This window comes from Neopelma chrysocephalum, unplaced genomic scaffold (assembly GCF_003984885.1).
Source record: "Neopelma chrysocephalum unplaced genomic scaffold, ASM398488v2 Primary Assembly neopelma1_71, whole genome shotgun sequence".
Lineage (NCBI taxonomy): Eukaryota > Metazoa > Chordata > Aves > Passeriformes > Pipridae > Neopelma > Neopelma chrysocephalum.
Window position 1 is genome coordinate 1892501 of NW_020897731.1, and position 25561 is coordinate 1918061.

The following is a 25561-nucleotide window of genomic DNA, read 5'->3' on the forward strand; positions in this document are numbered from 1 at the left end:
GCCATCACCAAAAAAACCCCACCCAGAACTGAACAACAAAAACTACAGATAGTTCAGCATGTTCCAACAATTCTTTATGCTAATCTTAAATTCATAGTTATCTGACATGTCACCCCCAGTACTTCAGAAGGCTTTTAAAAACTGAACATTGAAAAAGCTTTTTCTCAACTAAGCTGGTTGAACAGTACCAACCAAATTAAATGATCCAACTAAAAGCTCACATACACGATTTTCCCAGCACATCTGAAAGCAGCTAGATACCTGTTCTCAGCTCTTGACATCTATTTATGAGAAGCTTTTATTGAAGCTAAGTGTATAGTTTCAGCTAGCTTCTCTCAGATAAAGAGGATCTTTGATAAAGCTGCTTTCATTCTGCATTAATTCATTAATTTAGCTCAATAACAGTAAATCATAAGTTTTCAGATACACAGATGGGTACATAAGCCAATAATACCCACTCAGGAAGAGTCCCAGCTGCAAAGTGTGTAAATAGGTCACATTTCCAGCAATAAATGGGACTGTTGTGCATACTAAAATATTCCACCTCCTCCGAGTTTCACCTTTTAGTCAGGTAAAATAGATATTTTTCACATTTTAGTTTAATATAATGCATCTTAATCTGTTTTGAGAGGGTTTCCTATGTATGTTTTCAGGAGTTTTACCATGACTTGCACCTAAATTACTCATTACTTCAAGGTCAAGAAGAGTGGTTCAGAAATATAAAGCACTGCTACTGAATTACAAGACCTCTCTGTTTAAGCTGTGGTCATACAGTCAATGTTAGTACAAAGAACACAAACTAGTGTATTTGAATGTTATTCAGATCACTATTAGGAAACAGAATTGTTGACCTTTTCATTTTACCTGAAGACATAAAAAATAATGACACAAGACTATTAGTTAATTTGTATTTTTGTTTTACATAGTCAGATTGATACCGAGTTAAGTATGTAATTGCAGAAACACAATTTAAATTTTACATAAAGTTATTGTTACTGAAATAATACTGAATTTGAATGAAGACAACAGAAATATGGCTGCTTCTGTCAAAAAAACACCTATTAGTGGCTTATAGAAATGAAATATGGTCCAAAAACCCTACAGTAATCTTCCCATCTGCTTCTGTGAGCTCTGATCCATACCCCCAGTAACGAAGAGCTCAGATTCTGTACAGAGTGAGACAAGCAGGTACATAAGCACAAATAAATTAAGTGCAAATAACCACATGCCTGGGGAACACTGTCTACCACTGACGTGATTTGTCAGATCAATCCAGAAATCAGAGCTCATCCCAGCGTTTTTTCATGGCTATTTCTCTTCCTCCACAAGCAAGAGAAGGGAAATAGGCCAAGACCCTCAATGCACAGAGCCTGCCATGAGCCCTCCAGAGGGGAAGCCTACTGTAGTTATTTACTGAAGAACTGCACTTAATTGCCACTTCATTGAAAATACAGCATTAAAGAAAAAAAATAAAAATTGAGACTTGGAAAGGCCACAAACAGGAAAAAAAAAAAAAGACATTGGAAGGATTGAAACCCATATGTCAAATAAGCAATGAACTTCTCATTTGCTTTTTTTTTTCTTAGCCATTACAATATAGTCCATAAATTATCTCTGGCTTTTATAGCAGTTATTCCCTCTTTTTATGAGAAATTCTCAACAAATCTTATGTAGAAGTTGGACGCTTCACATCTGCCATGAAGGACATTATAAACTTTACACAAGTGATGACTGCAAATGTTGACATAGTTGAGCTGCCTCAATTTAAAAAAAAAGAAAAAGTAAGTAATGAGAAAAGCATTATATCTATAAGATATCATGGGAAAAAATGTCTTACCAGTTGGAAAATTCTCTGCCTGATTTGGAAGGATCCTTGAACTGACATTCATGCATTTTTCACTTTGAGAACACCCTATTATGATAAATGAAAGGAATGGTTATGTGCATTTTCTAAGTCTATATAACTCACACACACAAAAAAACCCCTAAAATGCCCCCCACTTCCAAAGCATTTTATATTCCAATTTATATTCCAATGCATCAGATAATTACTAGGAGAAAATAATTATTTTCTCCCCTTCCTGCTGTATAATTCCCAAAACCCTCAAAAAGTATCTGCAGACCATTTCTCTCCTACTGGAGCAGGGGAAGTTACATCTTGATTTCCTCATTTTTATGCAAAGGTTCAAGATGGAGAGTTGGTGGAAAAACAGGCTCTCAGGAAACTGAATTCCCCTTCAAGATGCAGCAAGGGTCAGACTTCATTTTCTCTTTCCTTACACCTATACTAAAAAGTGGCCTCCCCTGGTGCTTCAGTAGTATAAACTGGCAATGATATGTGTGTCTTGTACCAATTCATACATGGAGAACTAATCCTTCTCTATTTGTTAAGAGCTTAATACTTTGGAGAAGGTACTGTAAAAATCTAATGATTTAAAGTTTTAGAAAAATAACAAAAATCAGGTATACTTTATGTTAAGAGTAATCTGCTTTTTTTCTTTTAGCCCATATTTCTTCCAGTCCTTTTGGGAATTATATATTTTCATGCTGAAGAAACACCCACTCCAATCAATTTCATTTTCTCAAGGTTTTCTTGGCAAAAATCGGTGAAGATAAGACTTAATATTTCTAAGAATAGGAGAGGGAGAAATAGATCTTTCATTTTTAGAAGAAAACTTCTGAGGCAATTTTTGTGTATCCCAAGACATTTTCCTCTGCTTTTAAGAAAAAAGTCCCTGTAATATAGTAGGATATGGTAATTTCCAAGTCTTTTGCATCTTCCCTCAAGTGCATCTCTTGATGTTACATGAACAAAGTTATGCAAATAAATAAGGATATACAAAAACAGTCTTCTTACCCCCCCCCAAAAAAGAAGGAAGTAAGCAGTAAAAAACAAATCTTTAAGTCCTATTACTAGTGAATACTAGAACTAGAGACTGCAGTCCCCAAACACTTCTGTTTTTGTAGGGTTTTGGTTGGATGTTTGACAGGACCATTGGGATTTTGTTTGGTGTTTTGTTTGTTCGGTGGTGGTGGTTTTTTTAATCTCTACTCAATGATATTTGCTTTTAAATAGAAACTTGATAGTGCACTCACTGCAGTGTAGGTTGACTGTATCTAAGAAGCATTCTAAATTTAAGTTCCCCAGAGCTTACTTGGTTGTAGTTCTGCTTTTTCATGTTTTAGAAGTATTAACAAAGCAATTGTCAAAACTTTGACAACATGTTATCAATGGCTTTGATAATCACTTAATAGTTGATTAGGACAACAAATTAGCATATATTTTTGGTATGTGAACTTGCCATCACTATTGTTTTGATATTACCAGATATAACTTCCTTTGAAAGGTATTTATCAAGACATTAACATCCATCAGGTAATATTTTCTTTAAAACTTTCCTAAGTCACAGAAATAAGGTTTAAAGCAAAATCTATGAGCAAGAATTTTTATTACTCATAGTTCAATTTAAAATAATAGTTTGCTATTAAATTTGAGTAAAAGTATGAGAGTTACTATAAATACAGTTTAAATGTGTTTAAACTGTTTAAAGTGCTATAATTAGATTCCAAAACTCAAAATGAACTCCATCCCCATCCCAACTTAATGGAATGACTTGCATACTTCTTGGCAAGCTGAAGATAAACTTTATACTGCTCTGAGATGCTTGAACCTGGTATTTGATGTCAGAAGAGTTGCAGTTGTGAACAGAAAAACATTGTGTAAATCACAGAACATAAAATTTTAAATGAAATAGTTTTGCCATGATTGTTTGAAGTATTTTCACATTCAGAAAGCCCTTGAACCTAGTAAAGTAAGAGCCTGGCCATGGCCACCTACCTATGCCACTACACCCTTCCACTCAAAAGGTGCTTCTGACTTGCATGATTTTATTGCAAGATGTATGTTTCCATTTGCACAAATATAAATATAGTATTACATCTTTTGATTAGAAAAGAAAGTTAAAAAATTTTATAACAATAGAAACACAATCTAACTTAGCTTCTGAATCTTAAAGATATAGCAAAAAGTGCTAGACAAAGAAGTTACATTTCAGTATTCTGGCTCTTTTGTTCTGGTGACTTCCATCTCCTCTTATCTTACTAATGGATAATCCATTTGTCTGCCCAAAGTGAATTTCAATACAGATTGTTCAATAGTCCAATCTATGCAGTATTGCCATGGAGGAAATATAGCCACTTGTTGTATTTCAAAAAAAAAGGCTCAGCTGGAAAAACACATGACAGTTCTCAGCTTGTGCACAGTTTAAAGTAATTTAAATGCAAAGAGAAGTCAAGAACAGAGCAACTGGGCTATATTAAACAGAAGTCTTACCCATTTGTTCTTGCAATGTGTCCATCCCAACTCCATCCCTGACAGTGCTGATGGTCGCATTGCCCTCCAAATATTTGCAGTCAGACCTGCATCTTCTCTGCTCCATTTCTTTCCTCTCCAATTTCTTGTCTTGCTTTCCCTCCAGATCAGGGAAGGTGGCATTAGCACTGAGCATGGATGCGCTCTCTCCCACTGCTGAACTCTCCATAATTTGAAGTTCCTCACAGTGATGCAACTAATATTATCAACAATCTGAGGGGGAAAAAAAGAGAACAGTAATATTTTTTTCTAACAGTCAGAATAAATGCACACATTCAAGAGCCATCCCCTTCCTGCAGGAGTTATTTTTAATTGTAACATGGATTAAAGAACTTGCTTTAGACTTCTTTCAGAGCAATGGTTGTGTAACACCCAAATTCATCCCAGAAAAAGCTCCTGCAACCAGGTGGCGTCACTACTTTAGCAACAAAGCAATACACTTGGTAATAGCGAAATCCAAGGCCCGAAGTGAAATGTACTTGTGCCCACTGCTAATTATTCTTTCTTGGCCAGCTTTAAAGCAGAGCCTCCAAGGGATAGCATCATTCACATTAACAGAGGCATTGCAGGGGAAAAACATCATTTTCTAAAGGCGACAAGAGTGGAACGGGTACTGCATGCTTAATTCAAACAACAAGGAAGGTTTGCATGCAAGGATCTAAATATTACTTTGCAGTAAAGCAGAAGAATGAAGCTAGAGGCTGATACTGGCAGCAAGACTGTTATTGGCATGAACATCAGGAAAATGAATTGAAATAGAAATAGAGCACAAGTAGTTGCAAGCTTCACTGCTTCCTCTAGGCACTGGCATGAGACATGCTGCAATTCCTTTTCTTGGGCACAAGCTACTTCAGCTTCAGGAAGACACAGCCAAGCCATCAGCCAATGTATCCACAATGGATGTGACTCACATAGCCCATGTGAGCACATGCCCACTGATATTTAGACCCTTTTCCTCAGTGGGCTTTAACATGTCTCTGGGGGATTGCATAAAGCCACAGGATAGATTTTGATTTAGTCCTGTCATTTGGACTTAATCCAAATTCCTCTATGTTTACTCCAGTCCATTAATCAGCTATACTCATTATGAGTATGGAAACTTATAATCTTCATGAAATTCCTCTCTCATTTGTTTTCCAGCAGAATTTGGTTAAATCTAAAGCTGTAGATGAAAGATTACTTTTGCTCTGCTAGAACCTCAGACTAATGCCTGGTCACCTGCTATTCCCTTATGACCTGCCTTCAGACTGGTCTGGAAGTTTCTCCCTTCTCCATTTACCATGCATTGGGGTGTCCAAAGCACATTGTTCTGGCTTGCTTCTACACATCCCTGCCTTCCAACCCTTCTTGTGCTCCAAGCTTCATGTCATGGATCCCTAAACCTGAGCAAACCACTTGAACAGCACAACAGTTCCCAGCTGCCTGCCATGGCAGACAGGGATACAGGACAAGGCAGGATCTGTCTGACAACTTATATACTGCTTTGCAGTCATTGAAACCTTTACCCCAAATGAGCACTTCTTGAAAAAACAGTAAATTATATATAGACAGAGGCAAGTTATGCAATTATAAGAAATTAATGAGGTATAGTTACACATGGTATGACCAGCTCAGGGAATTAAACCATAACCATATCTACCACCAGACCATAAATTAATGAAGTATAAAGAAATCTAGGCTGGATGTTGTTTTGCTGTGTTCATTGTCCCACTTTGCTGTTTTTCAAAAGATGCTTTTTGTGCTGCATTGCAGTTCTCCGTATTAAGCTATGTGTATATATTCATATACATCTATGAAACATAGGTAGTAACTGAAACACAAGTAATTTTTATGCCTTCTCTCAGAAAAGAACATTTTCACTAACATATTTGGTTAACATTGTCATTCTGACTTTAGATGCATTTCTCTCACTAACTTCCCCGAAAAACTGCCTATCAGACATGATTACCTAGTTATAAATTATTAAAAATACAGGTCTGCCAGAAGCCAAACTCACTTTGAGAGGGACAGGCTTTCCATTTATATAGCTGATCTTTTCCTTAAAGTAATGACAGTAGCTAACACTATTCTTTTCAATACTGTACCAAGATTATATGTAATGCATTCCAATTTTCACACTTAGGAATTAAATATTCTTCTACATATATTTTGTAAATAGTGGTATCTCCTGTTTAAAAAGATGTAAATATTGTGGTATCAATGATAATTTAATTCCAAAGGTGGTTATTTAAATTGCATAGTTCTATGAATCCAAAGCCAGTTGTTATTTTTAGATCCGGATTACCCCTAATCCCAGAAATGAAATTCAGTGTTCAGATTATTAATTTTTTCCATAAGCTCCTATCCACAAGCAAAAACATCATCCTTCACAGATTTTAGGAAAACAAATATACTCTGTCCTGAATTACTAGAGTTCACTTGAGTTGGAGAAGAGACATTGATTAACTTCTCATGTCTTCTGCATCAGTTTTATGTTGGTAAGAGTAACATATATGCAGGGCTGTGAATGAACTTATAAAGCTTGGTGCTGCAAGAGCAAGTAGGACATCTGAACAAATCAAAATGGATATAATCTGTTTAAGAAGATTCAGTCATAGTATGCCAGAGCCTAAGCCAAGGGGGGAAAAAATAAATCAGAGTGAATGAAAGAAAAGCAAAACAGGTATGTTCTTTGCATGTTTTCACTTGGCTCTTCCAAGATGCACAAAAAAAACCCTCAAATCTTACACTTTTAACAGTCATGCTCTCCTCTGTAGATTCCTTTTCCATTTTTAATGTTTGCCTTAACTATCAAATGTCAACCCATGTGGCTCTGTGTAAGTACTGAGAACAAGACAGTAAATAACTTCCCTGTAGCTAGGCACTAGCCTACCTAGGTTCTTTTGAATGTTTTTTTAGCATCTAAATGTATCCTAGATGACACTAATTTGATCCCAAGTGACAAAGATTTCACAGAACTTTACACATCTCTATACTTTCACTATTTACCTTTATCATGTATGTACCCCAAGGAGCAAAACCATAACACATAAGCAATGCTACAGTATAATCACCCTATTTATTATGTTGATGTTTTCTCATCAATTATTAAACTGTTCCAGCGCAAATTAAAGCAGATTCAATGGCACAAAACCAGAGAAAATATTCTTCCAATATAAAACAGCTTTACAGAATATTAAACTGCAGTGCTTGAGTCATTCTCATTATTAGAGATTTTTTCATAAACCTATAATGCTAGTAAGTATAATGCTAAGTTAGCAACTAACCATTTGTTGATAGCAACAAATACAACATTAAGATCTTCAAGATTTCAGATCTTCCACTCACCATATAAAGTTTGTCTTCTATAACCTGTTCTTACAATCTACATTTATGTGCACTGACTAAGCGCTTCATTTATAATTTACACAAAGTTATTTTTCTTGTGCTCTTTCAGACTTGACCAAGATATTCCTATTTGGTGCAGGATGTTGGCCATAAAAGTTAATGATATCCCTGTTCTTCCAAAATAAGAGCCATGCAGGCAGGATGTGGCACTCCCCACTGCTCTGGGGGACCCTCAGTTTCTGAGGCAGGCACTCGCACTGGGGATGAGCAGAGAGAAGAGAGGCAGACACTGCACAGGTATCCTCCTTTCCTGTGGTGTGAGCTCCCTGGACACAGGGAATGTGTCCAATGGCTCTGTGTGCTGCCCCACACAGAGCCACTGGCAGCACCTGTCCAAGTTTGTGAACCTCAGAAGGTCCCTCTCCCTTCCCCTTCACTTCTCACAGGGCACAGCAGGCAGGAAAGGTCTGTATTAAACAGCTGTTGAACATGAGGTGAAAATAAGACTTTCTCCTATTGGAAGTTGAATAGAACAATTCCTCTATCATGCTTTTCCCTGTGTTGTTGCTTCCTTTTTACTGAATGCTTTCAAAGCACAGCTACGCAGGGAAAAAAAAACCCAAAACACATACAGCTTGACATTTTCCATTTCCCTAACTTTGTAGGTTGAGGGTTGTTTTTTCCCCTTGCCTTTTATTATTGTTTTAAGAGGTGTTGTGGATGACAGGAACACTCTCCCACCAATTCCTTTCCATTTAAGGGGTGTTGAAGGAGGAAACCAATAACATCCACTGAACAGATTCTCTCTCTCCCTTTAAAGGCATGTTTCTAAGTACGAAACTAGGACCCCGTATATAAAGATGGGCTATATTTGAACCAGTTGCCTAAAACCTGCATGCAATACAGTATTTCTTTAATTCATCATCTTCCCTCTAGGAGGCTCAGGACAACTTACTAATGACTGGCTTCGAGTAATCAATGGCAGTGGCAACTATAATTATTCCAGTTTTACAGAGGTTGCAATCAAGACAGATTATTTGCAGTCATGCACAAGTGCTGGAGAAGTTCAGAGCTGAATGTAAGGTTGAAATAATTTACTCCAAGAGGATTATTCACACATTATAAACATCCTGGATGGTACAATGTTACTGCCCCTGTGTACACCAGTTTCTATCTTACCCAGAGAAAATGAGCAGTAACAATGTTTGTTTCTCCCCTCATCTCACCTGAGCTCCTGATGGATCTGCACTCTGGTAGCCCCCAAATTTTTACTCATCTCTTGTGGTGTATTATGTTCCTCCAGTGTTCCAAACCACCAGAGACAGCTAGTGAATCCTGCATTGTTTTCATGTAAAGCACATTTGGCTGTGTGTACATACTTGATCATCTGCTCTGCCTCATCTCCTGTACATCCTAAATGTTGTACAATACCTCAATGTTGCCACTGTACTGCCCTCAGTTAATCTAGGTCATTTTTCCAAACTGATGCTAGATTAGTTATTTTATTATTCCTTCTTCCCAGTTTCAACTCACATTTGTTTTGCACCTTTTCTACAAACATCTTAAAGCCAAGATCATGATAAACTTTGTCCTCAGAGAGAGTAAATCACAGCCTTGATCTCTATGAAATTCAGTCACAGGCATGAATATATTAAAAAAAATCATATTAGATTCTGTATAGAAAACAATTTTTATGTATTACACAGAAAGGTACAGCAAATCTATAGTTAGAGTATAGAGACTTAGGAATCTGAGTACTCTCCGGAAATGGAAGATTGACTCCTTTATCACTGAAGTAGCTTTAGGTTAGTTAGCAAACCTCAGTAAACAATGTTGCAAGCAGTATCATTGTTCAGGCTAGTCTATAAACAAAAAAGCCCTGCAAGCTTCAGAGATATAACAGATTCCTTTAAAAGTTTTAACCCTCCCTTACAATTAATTTTCTTCATATCTCAGTAGCACTGAAATATACCTTGTACCCTCAATCCAGCTATGAAAGCACCATAAGTCCAAATTTCCAATCTTAGATATGGAAAACTGGATACTAAAATCCACAATCTTATATTTGCTTAAAACCAAGCATAAACTCTAGGGTTCTTTAAAAAAAAAATAATCAGATCACTGTTATAAAACTAAAAAAGGTATCTGTGAACCTCAACACTTGTTTGAGTGCTAGATATGACAGAATTTGGCCTGTGGCAGCTAATGCAGAAGAATAAAGTAGGAGCTGCTGCTACTGAGCAGCAGCTCAGCTCACACAACACTACCTGGAAGAGGGAAGACAGAGCAGCACAGGAACTCCTAGCAGAACTCCAAAGTCAGAACCGTGACAGATCACATTTACACATATTTTCCAGTCATTTCATTATGGACACACCAAAGCACTGAACACTACTGAAATTACCCCTGCTTAACTGGCTGCAATACTAACACATTGACAATAAACCTACAGTCAAATACCAGATGAATAGTACCTAAAACAGAGCAAAAGAGGAACATAGAGCACAGGACTTCTCCTACCTTTTCCAGGTCTGATTCCCTATAACATGTTGGTAAAGAGCCTGCAGAACTGTGCTTTCCTCAGCTCTGCTCAAAACTGACTCCAGCACAGCTCTTCCTGTTTGACCTTCTTATCTTTCCTGTTGATTGCACAGCCCAGCTTGAATGTGGCAAGTACAAAAAAGTTGTCTATTAACAGATACTGTTAATTCAAAAGCTTTTTTTTAAAAAAAAAAAAAGAAACATTCCTGAGCATGGAGCTGAGCTACTAAAATTCATTATGCAAACCAGACATGTACCAAGTGTGCTGGAAGGTTCATTCGCACACTCTTGCTTTTCAAAGCAATAATTCATTGTGGCATTTTGCATTGGTGGCTAGAAGGCTCCAAGGGACACATCCAGGCCATTGTACTAAGAGAGCATTGTTCAGACAAAAGTAACAAAGAGTCCTTCAGGTGGAGTACAGGGCTTTGGTGCCTCTTTGCTTTTGATCACAAAATTAGATTTCTTCCTATCATTCCAGCTACAAAAAACACTGATGATAAACTGTTTGACAGCAAATTTAGAGTGATATGCTCAGGTCTAAATCAAGTGTATGGTTTAGCAGATCTATCATGCACCATGCATCATTAAATATCAGATGCAGCAGTTTGGAGTTCAGCAAGACTGTTGTGGAACGTAATGCAGAACTTGTCTTCTGTGTAACAAAACTACCATTGATCCAGGTGCCATATCCTTAATGACCCAAAAAGGCAAGGCTGAGAAAAACTGAAAATAATCCATCCTATTTCAAATCTGCTTGGGTTTTGTCCTTCACACCTTGAGATGTTTTTATGTTCTATTCCTCCCTAACACACCACAGATTTCACACACAGTTAGGCACAGTTATGCTAGTCCTACAGGTAAACATCAAGTGCCTCACATGCCATCAGTGTGGGCTGCATTGCAGCAGGGACTACATGGGAACAGAACAGACAGACAGTGTCCACTCCAAAACCATGCACACATCTGTTAGTTACCTCAGGCATCTCCAGTTGGCAACATCACAATGTTTGGGATATCAGGCTATTGACCAGTTGCCTGTGTGTTGGCAGGGTGGGTGCTGTTCCAAAACACAGCAAACAGTCAGAGAGAGCCTGTGGGATTGGGCAGCACCTGGAGAATGGGGTTTGAGGTGATGGGCTGTCCCACGCTGCACTGCTGCCCTCATATACCTCTTGCCAGGGGGAATAGAAAAACAGACCCTTCAGATGCCTTTGAGAACTTAGTTATGACTCCTGCCAATCCGTCTCAAGGAACATGCACTTAAAAGCTGTTTTTAAACATTATAAATTAGGTATTAATTACAAATTATACTCTCATTTACCTTACTTCATCCCATCACACCATGTTAATATGAATTATAAATGCTACTTCATGCTGATCGGCCAATCTGTCCCCGCAGTGTGCTTGGGAACTCTCCATGTCTCCAGAAATCATGAAGTTGAAAGTATTCCAGTAATTGTATAAATCACAACTAACCAATCATCCCAGGGGGAAATAATTTGATATTTCACTGTAATGCAGTACACAAAGCATACCACTTCAGGTTTCACTGATTTATGTAGTAACTATGACAACAGCATGAAATACAACATTTCTGTCGCTATTTTACTGGCTAATTTTCTATGACTTCCATAAAAGTCTAAATCTTTTAAATCACATTTATTTATACATATACTTAAGGATAATCTTTGGTTAAATTTTATAACCTCAGTTTTTCAATGGTATTCCTCTTCTTTTATGTGTATTCAAGGTAGTTTGGGGGGAAAAAAAAACAACAAAAAAACCAAACCAAAAAAACCAACCAAACAAACAAAAAACAAACAAACAAAAACCCAAACAAACAAACCAAAAAACAAACCAACAAGAACGCCACCTAAGCCTACATTTTTCCCAATGAATACCAATATTTCATTCCCTATTTCTAGGTCCCAATCATTGTAGAATCTACCACTGATTAGTGTGTCCCTAAAATCTCAAAAGATTCAACTAATTTTTATTTTAGAGCACTGAAATTAGGAGAGATGCAACTCACTTCAGGAAACGTAACAAAATAGCACCAAGGCTCCTTAACTCCCTTTTCCATACCTGCTTAGCCTCATGGAATAGTTTGGGTCGGAAGGGACATTTAAAAGTCATCTAGTCCAACTCCCTCCTGCAATGAGCAGGGCATCTTCAACTAGATAGGAATTTTCAGCTTCCTCCATGATTTTACTCTGAAGTGAGTAATCCTCCATGGTATTTCATCACAGTACTTCAATTCTTGGTGGTGTATATTGACATGTAGTTTAAGCAGAAGCAAGGAAAACAAAGTTTCCAGCTTCAGGGTAATGACATAAAAAGTTGGCCCCAGACTTTCTATTGTCTTATTGAAACAGTACCAACCTGCATTACAGAAATATAATTGAATAACATTATTGGACAGCTGCTCTCATGAAATAACTCCAGAGACCAATATATTGCAGCAAACAGGAAAAAACCAGAGGTAGCACAGATTGGTTTCCATATTAATAATTACATCCCTTATATTACATTTTAGTAACTGTAAATTGTGTTACCTTTTTCAGGTTTCCTTTTGGTAAAAAAAAATAGGGTTCTAAACTGTTCATTCTAAATAATTCTTTAACTTATAAAATTACATGAAGATTTGATGGCCCTCTTTATGTTGGATTGTCCCTGATCTTTTCAGGATTATTAAAAGAAGCTGACAGGAGGCTGGGGAGGACATTGTGTGTTGATACAAGACACTTCCTCTGATTGTCTCTCTCAGGCATTGCTTTTCATCATCCTGTTTGTCTGCTCTTCTGCAGCTGCATGTTTGCCTGACTGCTTTTCACTACACCAGCTTGTTTTAGGAAAAACAGCACATTTTAGTATTAAGGCCAACTTGTACCTTCCGGTATAACTATTATTCCATCACAGCTGGAGACATACCTATGAAGGAACAGTCCACTGCCAAAGGGACTAACTTTAAGGGGTAAGCAGATTGAAGTGTAACTCATTTGACTATTCACTGATAGCTGATAGAAATAACAGATTTAGGCAGGAAGGGATATTCCTATCCACTTTACTAAATTCCTGTCTGATCTCTTTCATCTCAAGTCTAAGAAATGTTACAAAGCTTAATTCCCCTTGCTGGAACCTATCATAAAAAGATACTCCTTGTTCCATGTTTTGCTGAAATTAGTATTCTTCACTATTTACAGCTAACATGACAAATTTGAAATCACATAAGATACTGCTTTCTTGGCTAAATTAGTCTCTATTGGTTCCTCTTTCATCCAGTGATGGAGGCACACCCACTTAGAAAGAAATGTAATGTAATACAATCTGTACTGCAAAGTTCACAAAGAAATATAAATTGAGCCCCTAGATGTGAAATCCATTCAGCTTGAAGTGCTAATTCACAGTGGCAACCTTTTACTTAGCAAACTTACGCAAATAATTATATTAACTTTAGCTGGATTATAAGCATGCATGGATATTAGTTGTGTTATCATGTTCACGCTATACTTACACACAACTTCCACAGAAATAGGTTTAGCCATATGTTTCCTTTTGATTAGGGTGTTATCTTTCCACAGTAACTGCATACAGAATTAGCTAGAGAGTTAAAGTGTTTTCTTGTGGAGTCCTGTCATCTTTGCATCTGCCTGCTTGGAACCCAGATAGCTTTACTTCCCCCAGGTCTTGAAAAAACACCACCCCAGCTCCATAGCCTGGTTCAGAAAGGAAAAACAGAAAACATGAAAAGAAAAATACACTGCCATCCATCTGCACGGAAATGCTGTCGCCTTGTAGTCTGCAGGAAAATGCTGAGTCAAAACATCCAGCTGTTACACCACTTACACAGTTCCTAAGTTATTTACACAGCCCACTACATAATAGCTAAGTTGACTTACAAATGCTAATAATAGATGTTACTGAGCTTGTTATTCCTCAGTACAAGCAAAAACATGGTACACACCTAACAGAACTTCCTCCTAAATTCAGCAGCTCCCAAGAAACACTGTTAGTCACTTGAGGACATTTTTAGCTGTGGACCAAAAAGCCAACATGTTCCTACCAAGGAAGCAATTTGGGCTGGACTCCAAATGCCAGCAGACAAGAAGAGATGCAATCATGGCTGGATTCACGGTTCCATCTCAGGCATGACATGGATCATAGGGCTTCACATGTTAGAGAAAGATAAACCTTCTAAAACAGTTTCATCAGCTCAGAAAAAAAATTGCAATTAACACTTACCACTTAGATTAATCATGTCATTCCCCTATTCTCTAGTTCAGCAGGATTAATTTTCTGCCCTACAAGGATAACAGCCTCTCTAAATTAAACACGAACTTTTGAGTTGCATACAGCACTGAAAGCTTTTACTTCTCAATGACCCCAAACCAAATACATTTAGAGAGTTTGTACTCACAAGCTTCAGCATAGGAAATGAGTTTTCCCTATTTTTCTTTCATTTTGAAAGTAGAATTAAAGTCCTTATATCTTGTCTTGTCTACAAGGATTAAAAAACTAGGATTGTCTACTAGGATTAACAAACCACTTGGTAAATAGGGCCTCTAAATCATTCAACCAGGCCTCAAGAATTTAGGAAATACATGTTGACATGGAAGCAGTAATTCTAGTCTTCTACAAACCTCCAAATCTTAAAAGGAAAAAAAAAAAAAGAAAACACATGCCATTCAAGTTAACCTTAAACTCCCATAGAACACCTTTTTTAAAAAAAAAAAAAAATTTACCCTTCAGCAGGCTAAATCCCCATCTTTTACAGCATTGCAAACATTTAAATGAAAAATAGGTACTTCCTTTTATAATCAGGTGAACTGATTTTTAATTAAAGGTTAACTATTTTCAGGTGCTTGAAGTTTACAGCTAGAAATAAGAGTATATTCTTAAGGGAACCTTCTCATAGATGATATTTTGAGTAGAGATTATTTATAATTATTTATTATTATTTATTATGTTGTTCAAATAGATTTGATATCTCTTTTCCTTCAGAGAAATCTTTTCACAAAATCACATGATCATCAAGGTTGGAAGAGACCTTCAGGATCATCTAGTCCCACGTTAAGCATTTAGAAAAGGGCACTAATCAAAGTTTTTTCCCCAAATGAGATTTCTCACTTAGGTTGTCGCAGCTTTTCTGCCATTTTTTAAAGCAGAGAAAACTATGTCAGTATATCTAAAATTGTTTATTGTGAGGAGTGGAGTAGAAAGCCATAGCTCCTTGATCTTAAAAAAGAAGGGGGAGGAGCAGTGGCAATGAATATTTAGCTCTGCTTCAATCCTTCTTTCTTCTGAGGATTTGCATAAATGTATACTATTTGAAATGTATTTTTATATTTCTATATACATATTCACACTCTTTTTTTTTTTTACTAGCATGCTAGAGCACTTCTGGGATGGATAAAAAGACTTTCAAGACAGAAGCATTTACAACCCTTAGCTGTACACTGAAACACTTAATTTGCAGAACTGAAATTTTACCCATCTGCTTGGTGATTCTGCTTAGTGCTAGAAAATGCAGGCGAGGGAAATTTATTTATGGGAGCTTGAATGTACATGGAATACAGATTTCTTGTGAGCTAGTTTTGGCATTGAGAAAGTAAATTTTTACTTCCTGAGGCATCCAAAGTGAAGGAAAGATATTTCCATATGGATTCAGTATAAATGAAGGCCCGCTTTTGCCTCTGCTGCTGCTCTGTGGAAGAACATGCCTGAAGGAATACCTGGAAGACGCAAAAAATAGATAGCCACCAGGCTAGAAACAATCACAGAATTTTGGTTTATCATCCTATAAGATCTGTTCCATTCACTAGCTGCAACATGGCTCAAAATATGATCTTCCCATAGTTTGGGATTAACATCTCCAGCCACCAAAATGTCTACAGTATAGAAAATCCTATAGTGATAATTTTGACTTCAAACAGCTATAAAAGTCTGCCTCTGTGTAACACTAGCAAAATATTTGGAATTTTTCCAATTACTGCTGCCCTCTAGTTGAGACCTGAAGAAAGGCTCAAATGTGCAAAAAGGAGTCCATTTTTTTTGCAGCTTTATATGTAGATCTAAGTTATAACTTCCAGTAACTTCTATCCTCTTATGTTAATTGTTTTGGACCATTTGGCCACAGCCACCCCAACTGAATATATTCAAAGGTGGTTATAAACATAACAAGTACAACACTTTCTGCTTAAGTATCCAGCCTTGCATGCTTGAGGCAGTATTTCTTAGAAGAAGAATAAAATCTTTAAATGGTATAATGCAACCAACAGTCTTGAAAAATATGAGGAATATGAGATGTTCTATTTATAAGAGAAGATCAGAAGCAAAGCAGCTTTTGTCAATATGGATCTGAAAATCATCAAAACTCTAGGTGCTTCCAGTCTTCAGTCTGGCCTTGGAACCATCTTACATTTCCATTTATGGACTTTTGATTAAATCAAATATACTTTCACTTGCCATCACAGGCAATAATGATGTTAAAGTGTGAATGTTTGGGGCATGCTATAAAAAGATTCTTATTGAGTTTAAGGGTATGCAGCTAAACCCCAAAATTATAAGCATTAACACAATCTGGACTCACTCCATTAAATGCACAGTATATGTCATGTTCATTCATTTATATTCAGTAGTATTTTTTTCAATTTTTCTCATGTTTGAAAAAAAAAAAATTATATTTCCATTCCTTTTTATTTTCTAGTTGACATCTGTGCATATGCTATCCACAAACCTCATCTACATTTTCAGTTCTCTTTTGGGTACACTTGGTCCTAGCTATTTCATATAGACTGGGACCTTCACCTGGTAACATGAAGCCCGGAAAGCAACACTGATAGTACAGGACAGCTTTGATGCAGCTGAGGACACAGACAGAAGTATCGATCACAGCTGCTTTTTTCTAGGCTCTGGTATCTGCCAGTCCGGGTATGTTCACTGCCAGCGTGTGCTGAAAGTTCCCATAAACTGTCACACATCTTACCAGGCAAAGCCTCACTTACAGACAGTGCTACATGAGAATTTTATCACATAGGAAGAGTCTATATTCTGCTACCACGACGCTGGCTTGTTTGGGTTTTTTTTTAACATAAGAACAGTGTTAGATATGCAACGTAGGATAAGGGACAGGAAATCAGCATGCATCAGCCTGGACTGCAAAACAGAGTTAAACTGACTCAGGGCCAATGGATTGTAATATTATCTACTTCAAGTGACAAGCTGTAGCTTCACATAAAGTTTTCCAAGGAGTCACATTTGCAAGGGATCACAATATGCTTAATAAGCGTTAACCTCTCTGCATCAGGCACAAAATGGACCATACTATGCTTCTCATTGTTTACTACAAAAGCACAACATTATTTACATGTTTACAGTCAGGAGCACTGATATCAGTGGTTACACGCTGTGTAACATAGCACTGAAATCCTTGCAAGCTTCATCTGCTGTTCTGAAATTAAAATTAAATTTTTGCCAATGTTTTTTGCAAGTTTAGTGACTTTTATATTATTCATGCTTTGTTTTGGCTCGTCCCCAAAGCCTCCTCTGCATTTTTGTTTCTGCACATTTCATTGCTGTAACCTGGCTGTTTGTCTTTCTCGTGTATGAATTCTATATTGATACTCATCATTACCTGCCAGGCTTCCTGTCATGTGCAGCACCCTGCCATACTAAAAGTTATTTGTTCCGAACAACTTTCCAAAAGCTGACTGCTGACATGAGAGAACAGTCCTTGATTGTCTCACTGTAACAAAGATTTCTTTCATCCTCAGCCATTGTTCCCTTTGATGTTATTTCATGCTTTCTGTTTTCAAAGTTTGCCTGGGAGTTTTATTTGACCCACTGATTATCTGATCATAATGCATTTAGGTTTGCAATGGGTAATTGATGTCTAAGTTATAACTGCTGATGCAGTGTTTATATTCTGCCCACGGTGTGCGAGGAGCTTTGTACAAAAGTTATTACTGACATCTTGATAGTTCAATGGAGACATCTTAATATAATGCTATGTTATTATTTCATTACAGCTGCTTCATGCTAATTCATTATTTATAAACACGTGTGCTTATGGCTCAGTGAGTAGTTGGCAATTTATTTCCATACTCAGAATCTCATTTTAAGATCCCAGTCTGTTACTCTTCTGAAACTTCAGACTTGCCTTACATTTTATTTACTATCAATGTCATTTCAATACAACTAACACAGTAAGGTGATAGAGAGGCAACTACTGTCACTGATACAAGCAGGTTACAAACACAAGTGTGGCTTATTTTGGCAACTGCCCCAGCACCTGTAATTCCCTGATACAGTAGTTTTAATGACAAAAAATGCATAACTTAGATTTGGGATTAGTCTTAAAATTAGAGTAGTTCAAGTCTAGTTCCATGACTGTAACCCAGGCAAACTAGTCCAGCCCCAAATTTCCGAGAGACATACGACACAGGACAAATAAAAGTGGAAATGTTTTGAACACACAGATGTTTAGGGAGCTCTCTTCACACAAAAAAGAATCAGTAAAAAGCAAAAGAGTGGTCATGACAGCATGTCATGTCAGGTTCTTAATCTTCTGTCATACAATAGAATTGCTATTTTTAAATTAATAGGAAAATGACACATTTCTGGAAATTTATAGAACGCATTTGAGGGATAATTTGTCATTTAAAACATAAGCACTTCAAAATACATTACTATAAATTGTAAGATTCCATTTTGTCTTCCAGAAGATATAATAGCTGTCAAAAGACAGCACCTTGGAGTGAAAATCAGCCTAAAAAGTAGATTGCAGGTTGAAAAGTAAAAAATACCAAAGTTTCTTAGGAGCTTAAGCTTAGTTTCCAGAACTATCTAATAGAATTTAATGGCATGAAATACAGAACTGTACAGTAAAATTTACAACAGGAGGTCTAATTTATGTGGGGTTTTTTCTGATTTTTTTTCCCCCATGTGATATCCATTTAGGACATTTTCAGAAGAGTTTGAACAACTAATAGTATAGCTGGCACAAACTAATTGTTCTTTTAAGTTTCACTCCCAGTTGCTATTTGACCTGAAAATCTTGTGATACTATGTCAGCTTTGAACATGAAGCCAAGGGTAAACTTAATCAGGTTAAACAGCTACTTGGATTTGTGGTCTTTTATGGTCTGGATTAGCATCTAAATCACTTCTGGCAACTGGCTGGATAATGTTTTTTTCACAAGTTTTTGTTTTGTTTTGTTTGGGTTTGGTTTTGTTTGGGTTTTTGGTTTTTTTCGGGTTTGTTTGTTTTTTTTTCTGAAGAGACAAATGTTCTGCTTCACTCCCAGTGCAGAAGTTCTAGTTCCTCTCCCTCTTGCTGGAACCTCTGTCACTGAGATACTTTTAAAATATGACCCCTTTCATATGGCAGTGACCTAAAAAATTTTGCAGACAAATAATCAAATAAAAGTAATAATTTTATTGTCCTGGAAGCCCATGACCATCCCATTGTTGGAAAGTTCATAAATATTAGAAGCAATCCTTTCCCCTTGCTTCTTCTGGACCTTTTTTTAAGAAAAGTACTATATAAAAATATTGTATGTTTCACAACTTTGCTGTGAAACTGAATTTTAAAATACCATTATTATTAATTGAATATTACCCCAATTGGATTCCCTGAATTGTGAAGGTAATAAAAGGAAAAAAAAATTAAGAAAGTGAAATACTTTGTGATATGATTAAACTTACTTCATAGGGGATTAAAAAAAAAAAATTTCCGTCTGCTTGAGCTATACCAGCTTCTGCAAGAATGTGTATTTTGTCAGTCCATAAATCTGCAGAGAAGCACAAAGTCAAATGTAATGCTAGTATCTATTAATGAAAATACACTATATTGATTACTCTGTTTTGGTTTACATTTACAATGCTTACTCTTTTTTCCTTCACATGAAGACTTTCTGAGGGAAGACACATATAGATACATTCCCTTCCTTGATGAGGATGCATTTCTGATAGCCGGGATGATTAGGAATTCAATTGATAGTGAAGATTTTTTTCTAATACAGCTAATAAAATAGAGCAAGATTTGTGAATGTACTTCAGAAACACCAACAGTTTAAACACACAGGGACAGTGAAATGCAATATAAGTTCTTCCATAACACTGTCCAAATAATATTAGTGGAGAAATACTACAAAACATTTGTATACTAAAAAGCAAAATTCTTTTGCCTCATATAGTGTTTTTTAAGCTCTTTCAAAAAAAAAAAAAATAAAAGCTCTTAAAAGAATTCAGGATGACTGAGGATGTGGATCATCAGGTTTGCCAAGTGCCAATTCAATTCTCAGTAATGACAGAAATGGTGCAAAGTGCTGACAGGTTAGAGGATGACTTTTCAGCCTTCTTTGAAGTAGCTGGACAAGCTGATTGCTTTTAAAAATGAAAATCAAGAGATGTGGTGGTTGGAGGCTGTCTGGGGCACAGTGACCATGAAATAATAGAGTTTTCAATACTCAGGGATGCAAGGAGGGCCATCAATAAAACCTCTATGCTGGACTTCCAGAGGGCAGATTTCGGCCTATTCAGAAGACTAGTTCTGAGTTTACCCTGGGAAACAACCCTTGAAAACAAAGGGGTCCAGGAGGGATGGACACGCTTCAAGAAGGCAGTCTTGAAAGCACAGGAGCAGGCTGTCCCACTGTGCCGAAAGGCAAGCCGGCAGGGAAGACGACCGGTCTGGCTGAACAGGGAGATTTTGAAGGAAACTAGGGTAAAAAAGAAAGCCTATCCATTATGGAAAAAAGGGCTGGCTACTCAGGAAGAGTTTAGGAATATAGTTAGGTCATGTAGAAAGAAAATTAGAGAGACGAAGGCACAACTTGAACTTAATCTCGCCACTTCTGTGAAGGATAACAAAAAGTCCTTCTACAGATACATCAATCGCAAAAGGAGAGGCAAGGAAAACCTCCATACTTTGTTGGACATGGGCAGGAATATAGTTATCAAAGATGAGGAAAAGGCTGAGGTATTTAACACCTTCTTTACCTCAGTTTTCAACAGTAAGACAGGTTGTCCTGAGGACAGCTGGCTTCCAGAGCTTGTAGAAAGAGATAAGAATCTGAATAGCCACCCTGTAATTCAGGAGGAAACAGTCAGTGAGCTGCTGAGCCACTTGGATCCCCACAAGTCTATGGGACCAGATGGGATCCACCCAAGGGTGATGAGGGAGCTGGTAGAAGAGCTTCCCAAGCCACTCTCCATCATCTACAAACAGTCCTGGCTCACTGGGGAGGTCCCAGATGACTGGAAGTTGGCGAATGTCACGCCAATCCACAAAAAGGGCTGGAAGGAGGAGTCGGGAAACTACAGGCCTGTCAGCCTGACCTCAGTGCCTGGCAAGGTTATGGAGCAGATTATCCTAAGTGCAATCACACAGCACCTACAGGATGGACAAGGGATCAGACCCAGCCAGCACGGGTTTAGGAAGGGCAGGTCCTGTCTGACCAACCTGATCTCCTTTTATGATCAGGTGACCCACCTGGTGGATGAGGGGAAGGCTGTGGATGTGGTCCATCTGGACTTCAGCAAAGCCTTTGACACCGTCTCCCACAGCATATTCCTGGAAAAGTTGGCAGCCCACAGCTTGGACAGGGGAACTCTGTGCTGGGTTAGGAACTGGCTGGAGAGCTGGTGGCAGTGAACGGGGCTGTATCCAGTTGGCGGCCAATCACTAGTGGTGTCCCCCAAGGATCAGTGTTGGGCCCAATTCTGTTTAATATCTTTATCGATGATTTAGATGAGGGGATTGAGTCCATCATCAGCAAATTTGCAGATGACACTAAGTTGGGGGGGAGTGTTGATCAGCTGGAGGGCAGGAGGGCTCTTCAGAGGGACCTGGACAGTCTGGAGAGTTGGGCTGATTCCAACAGGATGAGGTTCAACAAGGCCAAGTGTCGGGTCCTGCACTTTGGCCACAACAACCCCTGCAGTGCTACAGGCTGGGGACAGGCTGAGAGCAGCAAGGCAGAGAGGGACCTGGGAGTTTGGATTGACAGAAAGCTGAACATGAGCCAGCAGTGTGCCCAGGTGGCCAAGAAGGCCAATGGCATCCTGGCCTGGATCAGGAACAGTGTAGTCAACAAGTCCAAGGAAGTGATTCTTCCCCTGGACTCAGTACCTGGAGTACTGTGTCCAGTTCTGGGACCCTCAGTTCAGGAAGGATGTTGAGGTGCTGGAGCAGGTCCAGAGAAGAGCAACGAGGCTGGTGAAGGGACTCGAGCACAAGTCCTCTGAGGAGAGGCTGAGGGAGCTGGGGTTGTTTAGCCTGAAGAAGAGGAGGCTCAGGGGAGACCTCATCACTCTCTACAATTTCCTGAAAGGAGGTCGTAGCCAGGTGGGTGTTGGTCTCTTCTCCCAGGCAGCGATCAGTAAGACAAGAGGGCATGGTCTTAAGCTCTGCCAGGGGAGGTTTAGGTTAGATATCAGGAAGAAATTGTTTACAGAGAGGGTAATCAGGCATTGGAATGGGCTGCCCAGGGAAGTGGTGGATTCTCCGTCCCTGGAGGTTTTTAAGATGAGACTGGATGTGGCACTTACTGCCATGGTCTAGTAACCATGGTGGTAGTGGATCAAGGGTTGGACCTGATGATCTCAGAGGTCCCTTCCAACTCGGCTGATTCTATGATTCTATGACTGCCCACTATCCTGAGACTGGTAACAAGAGATTGAATGTTACAGTGCCCCAAAGAGTCTATCTGCCCGTTCTCAGGATGGACCACTGTCCTGAAATATCTCAGCTATTTCATCTGTGAGACTGGATGCTAACTTTAAATTTAGTATAAGCCTTCTTGCCAACCCTTTCTGGATGATTCCCCTTTGACCACAAAGCCAACAATTCCACCACACTTTTGCTATCAACTCTTTCAAAGCCAACGTCCTTAGCAAAAAAGACAATGTCTTTCTGTAGAGCAAGGATAACATCAAATCCAACAGAGTTAAGAATAAACTCTGGCAACTATTTTTGCCATAGACCACTCATACACCTAATTGTGACCTCTTCCCAAGTAATTCTTGTGTCATCTGTGCCATCCATGATACTGAACTATCTTCAAAAGTCATTGAGGTAGGGCTTTTCTTACCTGTTGTCTCCTGGATAAGCTTGAAGATCTTTTTTACATGATAGACCTTGAAAGCAGCAATTACTTCCTGGTACATTGGTTGGAGTTATGGGGTCTTATCTGTGCAAGACCATGACTTTTCCATTGGGTCATGGGAGTTCCTAATCAAGTTTGTGGCAGATGGCATTGCCCTAAACAAGGAGAACTTTGAAGTCCATGATCTGTTTCTCACAGTGTTCCCCAAAGTCTGGCACCATGTAGGCACTTAGAGCATTTGTGTAGCAACCTGGACCTTTCAGTTGTCTCTATGACTGGTAGAGAGAACTTCCAAAATCCTCTTGTGGCCCTGGGGGTTCTCACTGCAATGAATTTGCATAGGCTTTAATACACATTCATTCTCCTTTCACACTGCTGCCCAGCAGAAGGGTCAAACTGTCTTTTAGCAGCCTTAAAGCCCAAGGCAGTTTCCTCTTCATTACATCTGATATGAATTGTACACCCACCACCTTCAATACAAGTTAAGTCTAATTTAGCTTTTAGAGCAACACTTATACATAGCAACAGGGTTGCTAACATCACTCAGATGGTTATTCTATGCAAAGACAGTTCATGATTAAAAACAGGAATTGATGTCAAACAATGAAACAATCAAACTCCAAAACAAATGACAGAAAGTGACAGAAAGTAGCATGGTACTGAAGTTACGAGTCACCTGTTTTAAGGAATGACTAACTAGAGTAGGAGTGAAGGGTGGAATCTGAACAGTATGAATTCATGAGTGACACAGAGAAAGTGAATAGGGAATTAGATGTTTGCTATCTCCTCTACTACAAGAATGAGTGGGTATCAAGTAAAGAATGCAAACAGCAGGTTCAAAACAACGGCAGATAATTCTTTGCACCAGACATAATTCAGCTGAAAAATTCCCTGCACAGGAGGCTGTTTGAAGCATGCCTGGGTTCAAACTACAACTGGACAAGGTAACAGAAGAAAATCCATAGAAGGTTCTTCAAAACAAAGAACACACATCTGGCTCAGGAAGTCCCCTCAGCAGATACCCACTGCTGATGGCTGTCAGGAATGGGATACTGGTTTGGATTGTCTGTTCCTGTATGGCTGCTCTGAGTGCTGGTCCACATTCTTCCCGATGGCAGCGATTATCTTCAAGGGTTCCCCATTCTTATCAGATAAATGACATGAGAGCCATAGGTACTGCTACACTTACACAGGGTCAAGGCTCTTGATACCCTATCAAATCAGGACATGTAAGCACTGCTACAGAGCAGCAGAGTAGAATTTCTCACATCAATTACTGGTGTAGGATGGGAAAGCTGTGTAGGTTTTTATGGTTACAACTGTTAGTTAAATTTTAACCTTCAGACAACTGTCAGTGGAACAGAGTGTAATCAGCACACTGATCAAAATACAAAATGAGTCTTCACCCGTTTCCTCACATTATTACTGTAACTCCAAGATGCCCTGAACCCAGTCTGAAATCAGCCTCAGAGGAGCTGTGCAGTAAAACATGCTTATGCAACTACACTAGCTGCTTTTGTGTTTGCTAAAACAGATGTTTGTGTTTTTTAAAATATTCTCGCAGAACTATAATAGATTTTCAGATTGATGACATACTGAATAAATCAGTATTTAATAAATAAATGGCTTTAATAATAACTGTGTGCCCTTGCGCTTTCAAATCCGAAGGATCAGCAAGAGTTCACCTGCTCCAGACAGCACTGCCCTTCCCCTCCTGAAAGCCGAGACTTGATGCCAACACCTTCCGTGCGGTGCAGCCTCACGAGCAAACACCTTCATCGTCACTCCCCGGGCGCTTCGGGGACGTGCTGAAGCACCTGTGCACCTCATTGCTTTGCTCGGGCATCTCACGGACCGAGCGCAAGCGGGACAGGAAAACACAGCGGAAGGTCTCACCCGCAGGGTGAACGGAGCGGCGGCGGCCGGCAAGTGAGAACGGGTGGGGGGAATTTCGGCTGGGTGGGTGGGGGTGCTGCCGCAGCTCTGCCCGCAGAAGCGGCGGGGCGGGAGCCGCCCCCGGCCGCAGCAAGGCACGGAGGGGGATGTAGTCCGCGGGCGGCGGCGCGGGGCTGCCTACACTTCCCAAGGTGCCCGCCGAGCCGGGCCGAGCCGAGCCGCGGCGGGACTGCGGGTGCCGGCACCTGCCGGCGGGGGCGGAGCGCGGTGCGGGCCCCGCTGCGCGGCGGGCGGGGACGGTGCCGGTGCCGCCC

General features: G+C 39.0%; 1 protein-coding gene across 2 annotated transcripts in view; it reads right to left on the bottom strand.

The window, feature by feature from the left end:
* The window catches only part of SH3TC1 (SH3 domain and tetratricopeptide repeats 1), a 31799-nt gene extending 21479 nt beyond the window's left edge, over positions 1 to 10320 (bottom strand). The window contains exons 1-3 of one of the 2 annotated variants that reach the window (XM_027686637.1): positions 10220 to 10320; positions 4334 to 4585; positions 1838 to 1912 (exon numbers count right to left, since the gene is read on the bottom strand). In XM_027686637.1, coding sequence (XP_027542438.1) covers positions 1838 to 1912; positions 4334 to 4541 — 283 coding nt within the window. In that variant the 5' untranslated portion in view covers positions 4542 to 4585; positions 10220 to 10320. Of the gene's footprint in view, positions 1 to 1410; positions 1500 to 1837; positions 1913 to 4333; positions 4586 to 10219 lie in introns of those variants that run through there. The other variant, XM_027686638.1, reaches the window with a different exon arrangement.
* Between the last annotated feature and the right edge of the window lie 15241 nt (positions 10321 to 25561).